The 19,112-nt window shown below is 55.1% G+C and overlaps 1 protein-coding gene across 2 annotated transcripts in view; it reads right to left on the reverse strand.

The window, feature by feature from the left end:
• Window positions 1–19,112, reverse strand: part of RASA3 (RAS p21 protein activator 3) — a 91,288-nt gene that overhangs the window by 29,772 nt on the left and 42,404 nt on the right. For both annotated transcript variants that reach the window (XM_065895831.1, XM_065895833.1), the window contains 2 exons: window positions 10,530–10,633; window positions 1,492–1,586 (listed from right to left, as the gene is read on the reverse strand). In XM_065895831.1, coding sequence (XP_065751903.1) covers window positions 1,492–1,586; window positions 10,530–10,633 — 199 coding nt within the window. The remainder of the gene's footprint in view (window positions 1–1,491; window positions 1,587–10,529; window positions 10,634–19,112) is intronic.

Here is a 19,112-nt window from a genome sequence, read left to right on the forward strand (position 1 = left end):
ACATGCAGGCACACGTGGGGCTGGTGAGACCTGAATGGAGTCGGGGACCCTGTACCAGCTATGCAGATGTCACTGTGCGGGACCCGGGAAGGGACATGGCCCTGCTTCCTATATTCAGTCTTTGAGTGTAAACAGGAGAACACACGGCTTGCTAACCATTACTCCCTGCGCAGTATTTCCTGTGGCTTCCTGTGACTCTGTAACCATTTCAAAATTAAAAGTTGGTTTTTTTTTTTAAAAAGGCAAGAAAAAGGAAAAGCTACACTTGCCAACAAAACAGAACTTAAGTCTGGGCTCATGGCGGCCACAAGGCAGAATCTCTCAAGAACGATGGCGATGGAGGTAGGCGGGGCCCAGGTGTAAAGCACACACAGCACAGGGGTCCGGAAACTTCTTCCTAAGGAGGCGATTTCCTGGTCACCTGAGCAGCAGTGGCTGCTGTCCTCCTGGATTTGGGGCTCTGTGACTAGTTCTGAGCAGTCCCCCAATTTCCACAGCACGTGTGGGCCCCTCGGTCGGAATTAACTGAGCGTGAAGCACCCTTACGATGCCCCTTGGGCTAGGCTTCTCAAGGCGTCCCTCTGGCTGCCTCTTTGTCGAAGTTTGAGCATCGGCCCTGGCGGCCACCAGGGGCCTCGGCAGTGGACACCCTGAGCCGTCGGTGTGCAGTTCCAAGCCCGGCCAAGGCCCCAGGTCCACGAGGAGGCGTGCTGATGCTGGGCCGGGAGCCCGGGGAAGGCCTCGCGAGGTGCCCACTTGGGGATTTTGTCTGCGACACCTGCTGTTTGACCCTGCTGTTCACAAAACCCCGCTTTACAGGGGAGGAAACCGAGGCTCAGAGAGCGCCAGAGCCACACACTCTGCTGAGCTCTGAGCGGGCCCGGCTCGGCGCTGGCCCCGGAGTTCCAGGCGTGGCCTGGGCTCGGGGACGGGCTTGACCGGAAACTCATGCCAGGGTCACCAGAGAAGAGAAGATGCAGGCGGCCGCCCCGATGGGCGTCTCCTGGACCCTGGGCATGGGGAGCGGCCCAGCTGGGGGAGAAACCCCCAGTCCCGGGGTGGGGGCACCTTGCACCGGTCAAGGGGTCACTCCCAGTTAACACATCGCCAGGGCGCTGGGCGAGCCCCAGGGATGCTCAGGCCAGGGGACGTCTTCACTCCGGTCACTCCCTTCAGCTCCAGCCCCGCCTTGCTGAGGGCAGGGAGCCCGGAACACACGCGGGCACCTCCAGTGGGCAAGGCCCACAGCCTTACGTCTTCTCACCTATTCTCTCTTTACCTTCAGTTACGCGTTGCATTCTTTCTCATGTTACATGTTTTAAGCTGCATGACTAAGTCTGACAGTAACCGATGGAACCAACCTAATGCGTGGGCCCAGGAGGACATACGCAGGGGACAGCTGAAGACCAGAGTCCAGCGTCTATGTCTGTATCCACAGTCAGGCCTCCTCCCCCAAGGCCCCCACGTCCCGCGGGCCCCGCGAGGCCTCACCTGCACCTCGGAGTCGGCGTCCACGTGCTGCAGCTGGAACCACGTGTCCCGGTTGTGGTACTTCTGCAGGTCTTCCTTCCGGATGGCCACCTTCCCTGGAAGATCAATGCAGAGGAGACCAGTCACGAGGGCACCAACCCACCCACGCAGCAGGGCTGGGAGCAGTCTCCGCTACCTCTGCCCGTCACTCCAGATGGGAAATCCAGAACAGATCACCGGGAAAGAGACGACGCAGTAAGAGCAGCAGATGCCAATTTGCATCTCGGAGGTGCCACGTCCACCCTGAGCAGAGCCCGTCTCGAGGTCACTGCCACGGTGTCCACAGCCTGGGCGTGGACGGGAGCCCCTCCCCGCCACCCAGGCTGCGGGAGATGGGGGCACCCGGCGCAGACCCTACAGATCAGGGAGCGGCTACACCAGGTGCACTGCTCAGGGCCCGGAGGGTGGCGTGTGGGATGGGGTGAGGCAGCAGGCACCCCGGGCAGCCACGTCCCGGCCATCCCCGCCCCGATGCCCAAGCTGCAGAGCGAGGCAGGGCAGCGTCTGCCGGGAGGGCTTTGCTGCAGAGTCCCTGGAAGTGCGCGGGTGCCCGTATGAGCTGTGGCTTAGAATTCACGTGTGTGAACATCTAGCTCACAGGCAACGTGCACGGCCGGCTCACACAGAGTGTGCACAGGCGTGTGCGTGCACACCTAGCTTATGTAGCATGTGTGCACACGTGCTCCTGTCGGGCCCGTGGAATGAGCCGGGTTATCGCCCGCCTGGGTCTATGAATCAGTGTCTCTCAAAGTGTAATCACAGGCCACCTGCATCAAAACAGCTGGAGAGTTTCCTAAATGCGAGTTCCCTGGCCCCATCTTGCGTGAGAAAACAATCTCTGGGGTGGGGCCCTGGAATCTTCGTTTTCACGAGGTCCCCAGGGAACTTCTGTGGGTCCCATAGTTTAAGGACGCCTGCCGTCAATAGTTTTACATTCCTGACATAGGCTTGGTACTTAGGAGCTAGAATTTCAATGAAAATACACACGTAAATATACATGTGTGATGTACATTACCTGACACAGATTTATAGTATTTAAATATCCATCTACCACCGTCACGCACTGTTCATTCACCTTGTTTATTCCAAAGACGTACGCGGCAGCCGGCAAGCACACACCCCGCCGCTCCGGAGGACAGAGGGCGCCGGGCACTGGCTGTCCTCCTGCCCCCACACCCCTGGCCTCGGGCACGGGGACCACGCTGTCCAGGATAGGGGAGTCGGATGTTTGCTCACATGAGCGTCCCTGCGTACACGTGTATATGCGTGCAATACACACGTACACACACAGAATGTCTTACGTACACTGTAAATCACATACGGAAATAGGAACGATAAAGGACAACATAAAAGTAAACATTTTTTAAGTTCAGGTGTTCCTGGCGTACAGCCCAGGACACACCGCCTAACTCGGGATTGCAGTCCAGTTACCAAAGGAGACGTTTTGGGCCCCTGGCGCCGTCTCACCCCACGTCATCTGCTGCTTGGGATGCTCCCCAGGCCCCCGTGGCCACCCTGCAGAGCCCCGAGCTGGCTGGTCCACCCTGCCCTCACCCAGGACGCAGAGTCCTCTCCGCAAAGGGACTGCTCTCCGTTTCCTGTTTCTTCAAAGACTTGTGCTTCTGAGAAGCACCCGGCAGCCTCACAGCGGGGCCGGACGCCCCAGCTGATCCTGGGGCTGCCCACACGTGCTGCCCGCCAGCCCCTCGCACCCTCCCCTCACGTCGCCCCGTAGCAACCCCGGCGCGAGGCGGCGGGTGCTGGTCACAGACGTGTCAGGTGTCCCGCCCATGGGCTTCGGGCCTCGTCGCTGCCGCTCTGCCCTCTGTGCTTCTCCTACCACTTCTTCTCCCCAAACGCCCCCGTCCCACGAGGCCCTCCTGTGATGTCACCTCCTCTCCGGCCTCCCCTGGGGTCCGCAGGGCAGCCTCCACTCTGCTCCCAGGGGCTCACACGAGGCCTCGCTGGGGCCCAGCCACCTGCTGGTTGGTAGGCTTAAGGGAAAGGACACTCTGCAGTTGGCTCCTGGGGGAGCTCAGACCATCACCCAACGTACACGCGGCGCGTCTCGAGGCGAGCGAGAGGCGAGGGCGGCTCAGCCGTGAGGAGGGGGCGTCAGCCCAGAGGCCCATGCACGCACCCCGCCAGGCAGCCTCCATGGTCCCTTCCAGCGCGTGGTGCCCCAGGAGCCTGCACCCCTTGCCTCCTCTGAATGTGCTGTCCCTTTGCTAAGATGCACTGCGGGCCCATGTGTCGCCAGCGCCCAGCTACTCGACGCTAAGTTTCCTCCCGAGACGTGCGTTTGAAAGGCGTTAGAAAATGCTTGCTTCTCTCTTGTTAGCCCATCTTCCATCTAGTTTTGTAGGGGTCCAGCCGGGGAACCCAGGTGGGTGAGAGAAGGGTCTCGCCCTGCAGTCTTCACGCCTGGTCTCCAGACCCGACAGGCACACCCACCGGGCACATGCGGGAAGCTGGAAATGAAGCAGGGACACGCCGGCCCGAGTGCCACGGGCTGAGCGCAGTGGAGTCGGGTCTGTTTACTCCCCACCATCACCTGCGGCAGCCCCGTCTCCCTGCCCACTGTCCCCGCAGCACCTCAGCACGCTCACCTCCCACCGTCACACAGCCTCGGGAAAGGCCAGGCTCGGCAGTTCAAGGTCAGCCCTTCTGTCCACTTGCAAGGTGGACGCAGCATAGCTGGCTCCGAGGGTCAACACACTGCCCACATCAACCTCGCTGGCTCAGCTCTGGCCACGCAGACCCGTCTGTAGCCAAGTCCTGCCCAGCCACAGGCCTCACAGGGCACTGAGGCCACGGCACGCAGAGTCCGTAGGTGCTGGGCAGGGGCAGAGGACAGAAGACAGAGCGCTACAGGCTGCAGAAAGAGGGGCTCCACAGGGATTCAGAGAACCGGAGCTACCGGCCACACAGGCCTCTCTCCAGCCAGCATCAAGTCACAAGGACTAACCCCCCACCCCCACCCCGCCCAGCCCAGCCCCTCCCCTAACACCGGCCCAGCCCAGCCCAGCCCCTCCCACCGCTCCTGGCCTTGGGGGCATCCCGCTGACATCCTGACGTGGGTGCCGCCACCTCCAACCACCTGTCACCAGGCAGAGCCCCTAGCTTTCTCTCTGCTTGGCTCCTGCAAAACTCCACCCCCTTCCCTGTTGGGAATATAATTTTGAGTCTTGCAGGAATAAAGCCACAAGAAAAAAACATTTCTTGGAACTAAATTGGGCAATAATATTCCACTAAAAACGGATAAAGAAACTTGCAGACTCCACGATTAGTTCAGCTGGATAGGAGGGTTACATTTGAAGTTTGAAATTTTAAGTAACTACAATGTTTTTATGAGCTTTGATTGGAATAGGGAGGAGACACGTATTTATGACTCCTACAACTTACACATCATCATTATTCTTTATTTTTGGAAGTACTTAATTTTAAATGGGTAATACCAGAACATAGAACAAAGTCTGAAACATTAGAAAGGATATAAAATACAGCCAAGAATAACTTTCTCTCTCCCCTGCTACAAGGGTCCCACCTCAGGGTCACCTCTGTCACCAGCTGTCAGTCTGTCCTTCTGGAGACCGACCACATCAAGAACACATGAACATGCACTCCTTATACGTGAGAGGCAGGTGTTCCCACAGGCTGTCCTGGGGAGCACCTGACGTGCAGACCACAATGCCCACTTAAATGTGCCTGATGTTCCATAATCCACAGCTGTCCCAATCGATCTGAGTGACATCAGGTCACTATGCCCCCCGGGCCTCACCCTCTGATGAGGACAGAGGTGGTGTGGCAGCCTTTCCACCACTAAAAGCCCCGTGTATTACTTCCTCTGGTGGGTGCTGTACCTGCCAGGGTCTGTTCAGAAGAGAGAAGCACGTCAGGTAGTTCAAGAGGCAGCATGTGACATGGGGAACCAGGTACGGTAGGTCAGAGGGTGCGGGAAGGTGGGCAGCCAGGGGTGACCCCTGCAGGGTGGTGACTAAGGAGGGACAGCCGGATACCCCCCGCTGCCCGGGCCTGGCAGGGGGCAGAGATGTCTTTCTCATCGCTCCTGTTCACCCTGGTGCCCAGCAAGTACACAGAGGCAAGAGAGAGAAACGAGGGCCTGTAGACTTGAAGGGAAGAAATAAGTCTTTATTCACAGAATCTATAGGGAAAGCTATAAGAAAAGCTGGCAAAGTAGGTGTGTTTAGAATAAAGGTCAACACATAAAATCAACTGTATTTGTACACACAAGCAATGACAATGGAAACTGAAATTGAAAAGATACCAACAGCACGTTCACAAAATGATGCTTTCACGGCTTCAGCTTCTGGTGTACTATCCCAGAAATCTTTGTCTACTCTATGAAAATCATAAAATATAGGGATAAATTATATGTACACACACACACACACACACACACACACACACACACACACACGTGTGTGTGTGCTTCAAACACGTCACAAAACCCTGATGAGAGAAATTAAAGACCCGAGTACGTGGAGAGACAAGCCACGCTGGAGGGTCTGAAGACTCAGTTTCGTTAAGATGCTAGTTCTCCCCAAATTAATCTATTGCTAATTCTCCCCAAATTAATCTATAGATCAGTGTAATCTCAGTCATTTTGGAAATTGAGAAGATGACTGAAGATGTAAATGACAATTCAAAGGACCTAGAACGGCAAAACAAGTTTGGAAAAGAATAAAGTTGGTGAGCTCACACGACTGACTTAAGACTTGCTGTGAAGATACAGGAATGAAGACAGTTTGGTGCTGGTGTGAGGAGAGGAATACAGGTCAGTGGAACAGAACACAGAAGCCATAAACAGACCCATGCATATAAGGTCAGTTGACTTTCAAAAGGTGCTAAGGTAATTCAACTGGACACCTGTCAGGAGAAAAACGAAGCCTGTCACATGTAAAATTCACTTGAAATGGATCGCAGCATGAGAGCTAAAACCAAAAGCTTTCTAGAAGAAAAGATAGAAGAAAATCTTCACAACCCTGTGGTAGGCAAAGATTTCTTAGACATGACATCAAAAATACAAACTATAAAAGAAAAAAATGGGGGGCTTCCCTGGTGGCGCAGTGGTTGAGAGTCCGCCTGCCGATGCAGGGGACGCGGGTTCGTGCCCCGGTCCGGGAAGATCCCACATGCTGCGTAGCGGCTGGGCCCGTGAGCCATGGCCGCTGAGCCTGCGCGTCCGGAGCCTGTGCTCCGCAACGGGACAGGCCGCAGCCGTGAGAGGCCCGTGTACCGCAAAAAAAAAAAAAAAGACACTCATAAGAAAATGAAAAGACGAGCCACAAGCTAGAAGAAAATATTTGCAAAACATACATCTGATAAAGGACTTGTATCCAGAATATATTTTAAAAACTTTAAAAACTCAATAAGAAAATCCAATTAAAAGGGCAAAAGATTTGAATGATTTACCAAAGAAGAGATGCAGATGGTAAATAAACACATGAAAAGGTGCCCAACATCATTCTTCATCATGAAAAAGCAGTAAAAGCTACAATAAGATACTACACACATATCAGAAGGGCAAAAATGAATCAAAAATAAAAGGTGATGATACAAGTGCCGGAGAGAATTCAAAATGCTGCACTGGGGAAAGCAGCTTGTCAGTTTCTAATAAAGGTAAACATACACCCAGGGGAGGAAAACTCTTTTTCCTTCTACTCTTTTAGGTTCTCTGGACAAAGAGAACTGAAACAAAAGAAAGATTAACAAGAGAAAAACAAACAGAAGTTTATCAACATGTGTATCTCAGACATACATGGGGGAAACTCGGTGATGAGTATCGCAAGGCCGTGGCTGGAACTCGTAGCATCTTAACCTAAAACAACCACCACCAATTTTCAGAGAAGTGACAAGACCAAGGAAAGGACTCTGAGTTTCAAGGAAGGTAAATGTATGTGGGAACCAATGGTCCAGATGGCTCCTTGTGTGGGTTCCTTGGTGTAGCCTCTGGGCCGACAAGGGTCTAGGGTCGTCTCGGATTTGGACGAATTTATGTTCTGCTTTTAGGGTACAGAGATTTCCTTGTGTCTGCTTCTTCCCAGCTGCCTGCAGCTGAAACAAATCGTTATGCCACAGTGGCCTATTTGGGATGGCAAATTCTGCCGTCCTTTAAAACCTACAGTACGCCCCAGCAATCTCACTCTTAGGTATTTTCTAAGAGAAATAAACACATTTGCCAACACAGAGACCTAGGCAAGAATGTTACGGCAGCTTTGCTCACAATCATTAAAAGCAGGACACAACCCCACCTCCGTCGAATGACGAGTGGGTAAACGGTGGCACTTCCCCGCAGCGGGCGCAGTGCGCAAATCATACCTTGATAACCCTGGCTTATAAACAAAAGGATCACTTCACACCCCCCCACCCTTTAATAGAGAACCGGCAGGAAGCCCCTGCCAGCGGGGCTGGAGGGACCAAGCGGGGAGATGCTGGGATGGCAGGCCCACAGCCAGAGTGGGGCAGAGGGGGAGGCCTGGCTGGGCCCCCAGAGCCCCACCAGCCCACGCCCCGCACTGGAAGTGGAGCCGGTGGTCCTGAGCCAGCACTGCCTCGACTACACCCACACTGCACCTCCACACCCTCCCTGGGACAAACCCCACCACTGGACTCGGCCCGCGGGGGGGCCCACGCGCTGCTGCACCCGGAGAACCTGGTGCAGTGCCATCAGATCACATGGCAGACGTGAGAAGCCGGTGACACTACGCTCGTTTCCGTGACACAAATTTATACCCTAGAACTTGGTTTCTCATCCTGGTAACAACATAATTGCTAGTCATAACTTCAAATTATCCTTGGAGATCCAGACAGCCTCTTATTTTTACGGCTGTGAGAACAATGTTGAAAACATCTAAATCTGGTTGCACCCTGACACATCCCAATTTTAAAGCCACCAGGAATTGCTAAACCATGGTTTTGCTGGTTCTCTTTAAAAATAGCAGGTGCCTTAAACAGAATGATTGATAAACATCTTATTTGGTTTTTATAAGGGGAAATAACCCCAAAACCAACTAGATCAGGTTCTCTGATTCAAATGGGCAAAGATATTTTAAAATTTCTTTTTCCTTAGGATTACCACTCAAAGAAGCTCCCGTGTAGCTCCAGGGATTAGTCAAATTCCTCTTCATTCTGGTATAATATGAGCCAACTGCCCTGGTGGTACTGCATCTCCCTGTGGGTTGCACCTGTCGCCCAGGTGAGCTCCATCAAGTAACGTGTAAACTTCCGACCCACCACTCTGCCCCTCTCCTTTCCTCCTCGAACAAACCTTGGTGCGTCCAGCAGGCACTAGATGGAGACACCCCCGGGCCCTGCTCCGACAGCCCCAGGCCACAGGAAGTACGGGCCAGTGGACACAAAAGAAATGCTCCCACAGGCGACGGTGAGAATAACACACACCGAGGGGCAGCCTCCAGCTGACCAGGGTCTCGGGCCGACAGCAGCAGCCGCGCGGGCATCGGAGAAGGGCCTGAGGTGGGCGTCAGGCTGCGAGGCACCGGGAGAGGGGCCGGGAGGGCCAGAGCCTATGTCTGGGCTGGAGGAGGAATCCCCGGAGCGTGACGCCAAGCTAAGATTCGGGTGCCATCCTGAGGGCAAAGGGGGCAGGCCCGCAGGACCAGCACAGAAGTGCCCCCGCAAACGCGAACATCCTCGCTTCAGAGGTAAAGGTCTGCTGAGGGGCCCTATCACAGCTCCATCTTAAATGAAGTCAAGTGTGAATTATCTGAGTTGCTGTGTCATCTAGGCCGTGTACTTCCTGAACAAACTGGTGATTTCTACGTAAAACACAGCAGTTTCCAAGAACGCTATTTGCTGGAAATGCAGACCCTGGGCCCTGCCCCAGACCCAATACCCAGCATCTGCATTTTGAAGAGTGTGGGAAGCTCTGATCCATGTGCTGGAAACACTGCCAGATGCTTCTTCAAAGGACCTCAGCTCCAGAGCTGCCTTCAGACTTTTTTTTTCTTTTTTTTTTTTCTGGCGGTACGCGGGCCTCTCTGCTGTGGCCTCTCCCGTTGCGGAGCACAGGCTCCGGAAGCGCAGGCTCAGCGGCCATGGCTCACAGGCCCAGCCGCTCCGCGGCATGTGGGATCCTCCCGGACCGCGGCACGAACCCGTGTCCCCTGCATCGGCAGGCGGACTCTCAACCACTGCGCCACCAGGGAAGCCCCAGACTATTTTTTTTTTTTTGAGGGCTGCTGGCCTGGGCACAAACACCCCTGACCAGTCACGTATGGGCAGTGAGTGGAGCTGGTCAGACGCCCCAGGAGCGGGCGGGAGACTGCAGTGTCAGGGGCCCGCCAGATTCAACTGCTCTGTCCAGGAGTGAAGCACCGAGACGCCTCCTGCGAGGAGCAGCCAGGCCACCGACGATCAGCTGGGGTCCCATGGCCACAACTGAGCCCACGCTGGGCAGCTCGGGTCTAATTCTGGTGCCACGGGGAGCTGATAGGTTTCCAGGGACAGAGGCGCCCACCAAACAGGCGGCTCTGGGCTCCACGTTCAAGGTGGGTCTCACTCTCTCCAGGACGCTGATGCCTCTGGGACCCTCAATACCTGAGACCCCCAGTACCTCTGACAGCATCCCAGTGCCTCTGAGAGCCCCTAATACTTATGAGTGCACCCCAATACCTCTGAGCACCCCAATACCATCCCAGTCCCCCATACATGGGTGCTGGGTTCAGGGATGGGCAAGGTGGGATGGTTGGAGAAGGCTTCGGGAGTCGTTTGGGGGGACGCCACTCTCGCCTTGAAGGATGGTTTGCCTTTGCCGCGTGTCCCCGTGTCCCTGCGTGAGCTCGTGGTGGGTCGCCCCAGAACACAGTGACAGGGCAGCTCCGGGACGGCCAGCAAGGGCAGGCGAGATGCTGGTGTGGCTCACCGGCTCAGACGGCGTGCCTGGGAGTTCTGCCAGAATGAGCCCCGCTCAGAAGAGGCGGAGAAAATGAAGAAAACCCTGGTCGGTCGGTACCTACCTATGATTGAATCCCTCCGGAAAACGTCTCTATCGAAAATGTAAAAGGACAGGTGACGGAAACTCCGCGGAATCTCGCAGTAGAAGTCCTCTCCGTAGAAGGGGCTGGACACAGACAGAAGGGGCACCGTTAGATTCTACGAGGCGGCGTCCCCTGCCCTGGGGGCAATCAGTCCTGGGGGGATCTGTCCTGGGGGGATCAGTCCTGGGGTGGGGATCAGTCCTGAGGGGGAGTCAGTCCTGGGGGGGGTCAGTCCTGGGGGGTGATCAGTCCTGAGGGGGGGGTCAGTCCTGGGGGTGGGTGATCAGTCCTGGGGGGGGCCGGCTTCCAAGCACCTGCCTCAGGCATGCACCTGTGACCTCACGTGGGGTACACGAAATTGGGAGCTGGTGGTCCCGGCGGGCCGAGGGAGGCGGGGCGGGGGGGCGGGGGGAGGCGATGGCAGGTGACAGACATGGAAGGACCTGTACGCAGGAGCTGCATCAGAGCCTCCCCTCGGGAGGGGGACGAGCCCACCTGTGGTGCTGCCGTCAGAAGCACCTAACAGGTTTCGCTTGTTTTACTGACCAGCTTAGGTCCAGAGCAGGAAGAGGGACCGTGCTGGCCTGAGGTCCAGGCATGCAGAGAAGGCAGCTGCTCTCCCCCCGCCATGTCCTGGGGGCCAGAGCCCCAAAGGCACGTCCCCCAGGAGTCAGAGCTGCGGCCGAGGCCTCGCGAGAAGGCGCACACGTACAGCAGGCGTTTCCAGGGCTGCCCCCGAGACGGCCACACACGCGAGTCCTGACTCCAGTGTCCCTGCCCACGGCCTGGCCCCCATCCCGGCTTTATCTCGGGGGACTGTCCCCACTCTCGGCTGCAAATCAGGATCACCTGGAGAGGTTTCTAGAAAACACACTGCCCAGGCCCCACTCAGAGGACCCTCTTCATGGGTGGGTCACAGGGTAGCACCTTCAGTCCCACACCTGCCACCTCCTGACACAGAGCCGTGACGCCAGCCGGTTACACATGGGGGACACAAATCTCACCCCCGGCCCCCAGAGGCACAGGAGCCCCGGGACAGGGCGGTCCTGCACCCAGAAGGCACTCCCCCAGGTGAGGACGTGCAGAAACTGAGCTGCTCGTAGGAATGTAAAACGGGGTCATCACTCTTCCAAAACGGTAAACCCGGAGTAACCATTATAGCCCAACGGCCCACCCCCAGGGGTATGTCCGGAAGCAATGAAAACACATCCACACAAAAACTAGTACGTGCAAGGTTACAGCAGAAACAACCCAAGCGTCCATCAACAGAGGACGGACACACCGAACGGAGCCCCTGACCCACTGGCGCCTTCAGCTCTGACGCTGAGGCTCAACGAGAGAAGCCAACACAACTGGCCACACAGGGTGCCGTTCCCTGTTCGTGAAATGACCAGAACTGGCTCATCTGTGGAGACAAAGTGGATTCCTGGTGGCCAGGGGCTGGGGAGCAGGGGAAGGGAATGGCTCTCTCTTTAGGGAGATGAAAAGGTTCTAACATTGACTGTGGTGATGGCCACACAACTCTGAATATAATAAAAACCACAGAACCGTACATCTTAAATGGGTAAATTATATGCTACGTGAATTATATCTCAGCGAAGCTATTTTTCAAAAACCAAAAAGTTACAAAATACATAAAGATGTCAGTACGTGAGTAACGGAATTAACATCCTAGGGCATATCATGCTTAAGGTTTTTTTCTCTGAAGATATATGGATATAGAATAAAAATAAAGACACATGTTTTTAAATAAAAGCGGGGCTACATTCTTCAACCTGATACACAGTCGGCTTCTTCCTTTAACATGAGGCCATGGACCACTTCCCAAGTAAGTAAAGGCCAAACGGCACCTGAGGTCTGAGTGACCACAACCGCAGGACTCACACCTTCCAACACGCAGACAGCAAGTCCTCCCCCACGTCCACCACCGGGAGTGTCCCTAGCCCTGGTGTCCTCAGGACAGTCCCCGCGGTGGCCTGCTTGGTGGGAGGGCGTCCTCCATCCTGGGCTCTGGGACCATGGACCTTCCAGGAAGGTCTCCATCAATGTTTACAAACTCTGCTAAGCTGGTGACCAAAACTACTGCTTTCATTTGAAAAGTTTACATTATTGGTGAGGCTGGATATCTGTCGTGTGTGTGTGTATAAGTACTTTTTGTTTCATTTTGTGCTGAAACGTCTGGCTCATTTTCTGTCAGATGACCATCTTTTCACATTCTTTTCAAGTTCAGGATACTAATCCACTGAGAACTTTTACATTTATGTTGCAAAGTAAAAGACAAGTACCTGACGCCCAACATACAAGGAATATGTTTGTCGTCCACGAACAGGGACAGGCAGGCGACCCGGCTGTCCCCACCAGAAGCCCAGGGGGTCCCTGCACAAAGGCCTCCTCAGCCCAATCGTGGCATCTCTCAGGTCGGGGCTGGCATCAGCAGGGCCCACAGGGGCGTGAGGGAGCAGGGCAGACATCCTGGGGGTGGGACAGGCGTGCCCCCTGGGGCCCGCACGCGGCCAGGCCACTCCCTTCTTGGTCGACGGGAAAGCCTGCAGTGTTTCTTCAAGGGGGCAGAGTTGGAAGCGTATTTCCAAAAGAAAAGGAAGCTGTGGATGGTGGGGAGTGGGGTGAGAGCCCCCCACGTGCCTGCAACACAGACTCTCCTTTCTGGGGCGCTCAGACGGGCAGCACAACCCTAGCTCCCCCAGCTGCCCCCTTTGCCTGGGCATCTCTGCGCACAGCTCAGCAGCAGCAGAGGCCGATTCATGCCCTGCACGGTTGCAGGCTTGTCCAGGTGAAGGGAAAACGCCACCCAAAGGACTGGACGGCCTTGACTACCACTATCTGACAAGGGGATTAAAACGTGGCCTCTGGCCTCTGAGGCCGGCCAGAGCGCCTTCCTCGCTAATTACAGGGAGAAGTTCAAATGCAGTTTCACAGAATTGGGAAAAGAGAAGAAGCCTCCGACAGGGGCAGCCGTTGGCTTCTGGCTCCGCGAGCCCAGATGTGTAGCCGAGAGGCCCCGCAGGGCCGCAGAGCCCTTCCCCGGCCCCCAGGGCCCGGCTGGCACTGCCCTGCCCCCGCCGGGGCCAGACGCGAGGTTCTCCCCGGCTTCGTGCTGTGTGCTGCGTCCCATGTTGCAAACGCCAGCATCCGCTTCCCAGCATCTGGGGGAGGGGAGCGCGGGAGCCATGGGGACAGAGGGGAGCCTCCCCGCAAGCCCCGGATGCGCCACAGGGCAGCCCTGGCGGAGCCCAGGTGCCCAGAAGCGGGGACCCGGGGCCCACGTCGAGGCCCAGAGAGAGCTGGAAGCCAGGCATGCAGGGCCCGTTCTCCGAAAAGGGTGCCGGCCGGCTCTGAACAGCTCTGCGTTCGGCTAATAAATGTGCAGGTGGTTAAACCATTCACTAAAACCTGGATTAAAATTCATGAAACCAAATACTGTATTCAGACGTCCACAGAAGGGTCGGGAAGGGAGGGGACCCGTGCAGCCTGCACCCCGCACGGGCTGGTGCTCGCGGGACCCCGGCATGGGAGGGCCCGCACCCCAGGCGCGAACCGCCCATGGCTCCCAGAAGCAGGAGAAACCCTGTCTGGTTTATCCCTCACTTCCTCTAAATGGCGATTTTAAAGCAGCGCGGCCCTCGGCACCCGAGAGCTTGTCTCTGAGGCTTCCAGTAAGCTACTGCATCTCACTGGGAGGCCGGGTGCTCAGCTGAAGCCTCCCCCCAAGTCGTGGGTCACGGCCTGAACACAGGGAGGGGCGGCTCCCAGGAGAGAAAGCCGCTCCGTCCACGTGAAGGGCGGATGGAGAAACAAGGGCCTGCCCCCCAGCTTCATGCAGATGTGAACGGAGGGATGCAGCTGACCCTCCCGGGGAAGGAGCCTTGGAGGTCAGATCACAGTTTCCTCCAAATGCTGGGGAAGAAGCACCCCGCCTGGACCCCACCTGGGCCAGTCTTGGCCCGCGGGACAAGGCTGGATCACAGGGCACAAGGGCACCCAGGGCGCCCGCCTACAGGGCCAGCAACACGCTCTTCCAGAAGCACAGCCACATGTCTGTGCCGGAGCCCGGCCCTCATGGGTGACCTGCAGCCCGTTGCCCTGGCCTGAGCAGCCCAGGGCGGACGGCCACGTGGCCTTGGTGGGTTCCTCACTTCTTCCAGACTCAGTTTCCCCATCTGCTCACATGGGGTGCACCCCACACGGGACTCCCACGTGCAGCCCCTCCGCTCCCCCACCTCCCCCCAGAGAAATCACGTGTCCTCACCAACAACTCACACCCGGACTGTCCTTTTAAGGCCTGGCCACGCTTCTTAAGGTAACTGAAGCCCCCGGACTCCAGAACCTTCAGAAAGGCCCCAAGGGAAGGAGGGTGTCAGGGAGAAGCCTGGGGGCGTGAGGGGGCCAGCAGCCTGAGGAGCTTTTGGGGACCCCAGAGGAACCCATTAACCACAGCATCCCGACACCCAAACTGCCCAGCCCACAGCTCCAAGGGGATTGACTGTCTACTCAGGGAGGGTGGACAGGGCAGGCCCAGGGTCTCTCCCTGCAGGGTGGTCTCTCCCTGCAGGGTCCCAGCCTTACCTGGGCCTGGGCACGGCGGTCAGCTGGGCATCTGGGAAGCCCTGTGAGAAGCCCCACATCCTGAGATTTAGGGGCTCAGTGAGGACTGGAGCCCGATGTCGGGGGGATGCTCCGAGCTGAAAGCCCACCCTGGACCAGAGAGCTCCCCAGGACCGGGGGGAAGGGTCCCCGCCTGGAGCTCCCCAGAACCGAGGGGAAGGGTCCCCGCCTGGAGCTCCCCAGGACCGGGGGGAAGGGTCCCTGCCTGGAGCTCCCCAGGACCGGGGGGAAGGGTCCCTGCCTGGAGCTCCCCAGGACCGAGGGGAAGGGTTCCCCTGCCTGGAGCTCCGCAGGACTGGGGGTGTGGAAGGGTCCCTGCCCGGAGCTCCCCAGGACCGAGGGGAAGGGTCCGCCCGCCTGGAGCTCCCCACGACCGGCGGGTGGAAGGGTCCCCACCTGGAGCTCCCCAGGACCGTTGGGGTGAAGGGTGGTGTGGAACGTCTGGGCCTGAGACCTGCATTTATGTCAAAAAGACTTACTTTTTAAGCTTTAACTTGAGAAATTAGAGAGAAAAGAAACATAAGGAGAGATGATGCTATCTGTACAGTCTCATAATCTCAAAGTTGGTGTTTTCTAGTCAACAACTTGGTTTTCATTAAGAACATCTGAGAAAATGACGTCTTTCTTCCCAAACCACAGACTCCCTCTTGTGCTGTCACACCCTAACCCCAAACAACTTCTCCCTCCCGGAGACGAAGACCGCGGAGGCCACCACACAAAGCTCTATTTTCTGAGCAATTTGCATCTCTCGGAGGAACAGAGAGACCCTCTCAAGTCACTGACCCACAGGCTCCTTCTGATTCCAAACCAGAAGTCCACGCCCACCCGCGGGGGAACAGCCTTTCATTCTTGGCAAGAATGACACCCAAATCGATAAGCGTGGTGATGAGCTAGCTCCTTCCTCACTGTGCTCTAGAAAGCGGTTATTTTACTAACTTCTAATGTTATGTAAAAAACAAAAACAAACAAAACAAAACCTACCAACAAAAGAACAAAAATACTGCCCATAATCCCACTACCCAGAAAAAATAACCACATTGGCGTTTAAGTCCTCACATGCCAGACCACTTTTAGAGCTATGCCAGTTTTTTAAACAAAAAGGAATCTTACTGTGAACACAACTTTCTAACTTGCCTTTATCGCTTGACAGACACAACCAAACTCTGCGGGAGGCAAGGAGGCACAGTGCGGGGTCAGGGCCGTCTGGTCCAGAGGCCCACGGGGGGTGGGAGGGAGGGGCTTCTGGGCTGGATATGGGCGGGCGTCCAGGCAGGAGGCTCAACACAGCCTCAACAGAGCTGCCCTGGGGGAAAGTGAGGGTCAGAGTAGGAGCCGCTTCCTGCCTGTCGAGGGGAGAGGCGGGCAATGTCATCCTCAAAATAATCACTTACATGGACAAAAGGAAATGAAAAACTGACACTTCATGGGATACGCCTGCAAACGATTGGGCCAACCCGGCTCCTAAGAGCTCCTTTTTTTAACGGTAGCACGAACGCGCTCCCTTTACTGGATAGGACGGTGGTTTTCTCCACAGGCAGCCTTCAGCTCTGCTTTGCCCTCCCGGGGACCCCAGGATGCCCTCCGCAGATGCACTGTGGCCCCAGGCAGGCAGCTATCCCGCCCGGACCCTGACAACAGTTTCATAGAGCCTTTCCGTTTAAATAAACGGTAAAGAAATGATGACCTGCCATTTAAATGATTAGAAATTATAGCTGTAAAACGTTAAATGTGAACACCGTCCACTTGCACCGTCAGGAAGACACTGTTCTCAGGAGGACAGAGCTTTCCCCGAATCACCGTCCTGGAGGAGAGACGGTCCGGAAAAACCTCCTTCTCCCCGAAGGGTCTGACCAAGGGGGTTCCCCCAGTAAATTTGCAACAGCAGTCCCCTCTCAGTGCCCACTGTCCCACGCCAGACATGCAGGAAAGGAAGGCAGGGACGGTGACACCTGCTCATGGGTGAGCGGCGTTCTGCAGACCCAGGGCGTGGGGACACCCACAGAGCCAGGCCGCAGCCCGATTCCTGGACCCCCTTCCCCTGGAGAAAGGAGGGAATGGGGTGTGTGTCCTCCCTCTCACCCTCATGCTCCATCTGCACTCCAGCCTGAGGGAGGACAGACCACGCTGGGTGGCACTGACCCTCTGTGGCCACCGAGGCCCCTCTGGCTATGAGCCCCAGACAGGGCACCAGGTCCTGCCGGCTCCCTCAGGTCCAGAGATCAGACGTAGGCTCTTTGTTTCCTACAGCAACTTTGCCAAACAGATGATCAACCCTCACAGGCGATGCTGAGCCTGGAGGACGATGCGGGAGTTAGGGCCGTAACACAGCAAGGCGTGCAGCTGCTCTGTGCGGGCAACACTGAACCCTGACGGCTGCTGGTGCTGGTGGCCTGTCCAGGGCACAGTGCCCTCCTTGTCACCCAGGCATGCCCCCTTCCCTCCACCCTCGCAGCTGCCATCTGGGTCTGAGTCTTGTGCCACTGGGCTCTGCGCCCCAGGTTCGGCCCCTCAAGAACTGAGCTGCATTAAGACACCACCTCCTGTGACCTCCACCCGTGGTCTCTGGCCTTAGGGATTCCCACAGGACGTGTTCAGACATCCCTCTACCTTCTGTGTCTCTAAACCTCTCTCACACTTTCCATTCCTTTGTGTCTCTGGGGTAGATTTCGGTTTTTTAAAATATTTTTTTTAAAATCTTTATTGAATTTGTTACAATATTGCTTCTGTTTTATGTTTTGGTTTTATGGCCACGAGGCATGTGGGATCTTAACTCCCTGACCAGGGATTGAACCTGCACCTCCTGCATTGGAAGGCAAAGTCTTAACCACTGGACCACCAGGGAAGTCCCTCTGGGGTATATTTCAAATGTGCCTTCCACTTTACCAATTTTCCTTTCAGCTATGCCTAATCAACTAGTTAATTCATTCACTGAGTTTTTCATCTAAATTCTTGTGATCTGCATTTATAGAAATTCTGTTAGATTCTTTTTCAAATTGGTGCAGGCATTCTTCATCGTTCCTTATCCTGCTCGTGTTTTCAATCTTGTCTCATTACTTTTAAGTTCACTAAACTTTGTTAGCTGACATTCTGCAAACACTGCAGGCCTGATTCTGCTGTCTGTTGTTTCTCTTGGAAAACGCACACGACGCTTTATTTCTGTGTTCTTTGTGCATTTTCTCCTCTGAGCTCAAGCTCCCTGAAACGTTATACTGGAGAATCCTGAGACCTAGATTGAAGGAGAGGAGTGGATTTGCTTTCGACTGCCCTGTCATTGCCTCAGCAGGAGTTACAAACTACTAACCCAAGACTGCATTAATGTATGTGTATGGATTGTGGTTTTTGAACCACAGATGTGGTGCGGATTCAGGCTACACACTCACAAGAGCCAGCTTGTGATTTCAAGTACTCAGCACCAAGTGGAGGCACAATTTTCCTTGCTAACTTCTTTTATGGAGCAGGTTATTTGCTTTTGCCCTTACACTGTAGAGTCAAGGTCTAGGGCTACTAGCTTGCCCCTCACCAGTATAAATAGGGGTTTTGCCTCAATACTAAATGGTCACATACACCCATATTTTTAAATCATTTTTAAAATTAAAGTATAGTTAATTTACAATGTGTATTAGTTTCAGGTGTACAGCAAAGTGATCCAGGAATATATATTCAGAATATATATATATATATATATATATACACACATATGTATGTTCTTTTTTTCCATTATAGGTTCTTGCAAGATATTGAATATACTTCCCTGTGCTATACAATAGGTCTTTACTGTTTATCTATTTTATATATAGTATTGTGTATGGTTAATCCCAAACTCCTAATTTATCCCTCTCCCCTCCCCTGCTATGCCCTTTGGTAACCATGTTTGTTTTCTATGTCTGAGTCTGTTTCTGTTTTGTAAATAAGTTCATTTGTATCATTTTTTTAGATTCC

The sequence above is a fragment of the Phocoena phocoena genome, chromosome 18 (genome assembly GCF_963924675.1).
Source record: "Phocoena phocoena chromosome 18, mPhoPho1.1, whole genome shotgun sequence".
In the NCBI taxonomy this organism is placed as follows: Eukaryota; Metazoa; Chordata; class Mammalia; order Artiodactyla; family Phocoenidae; genus Phocoena; species Phocoena phocoena.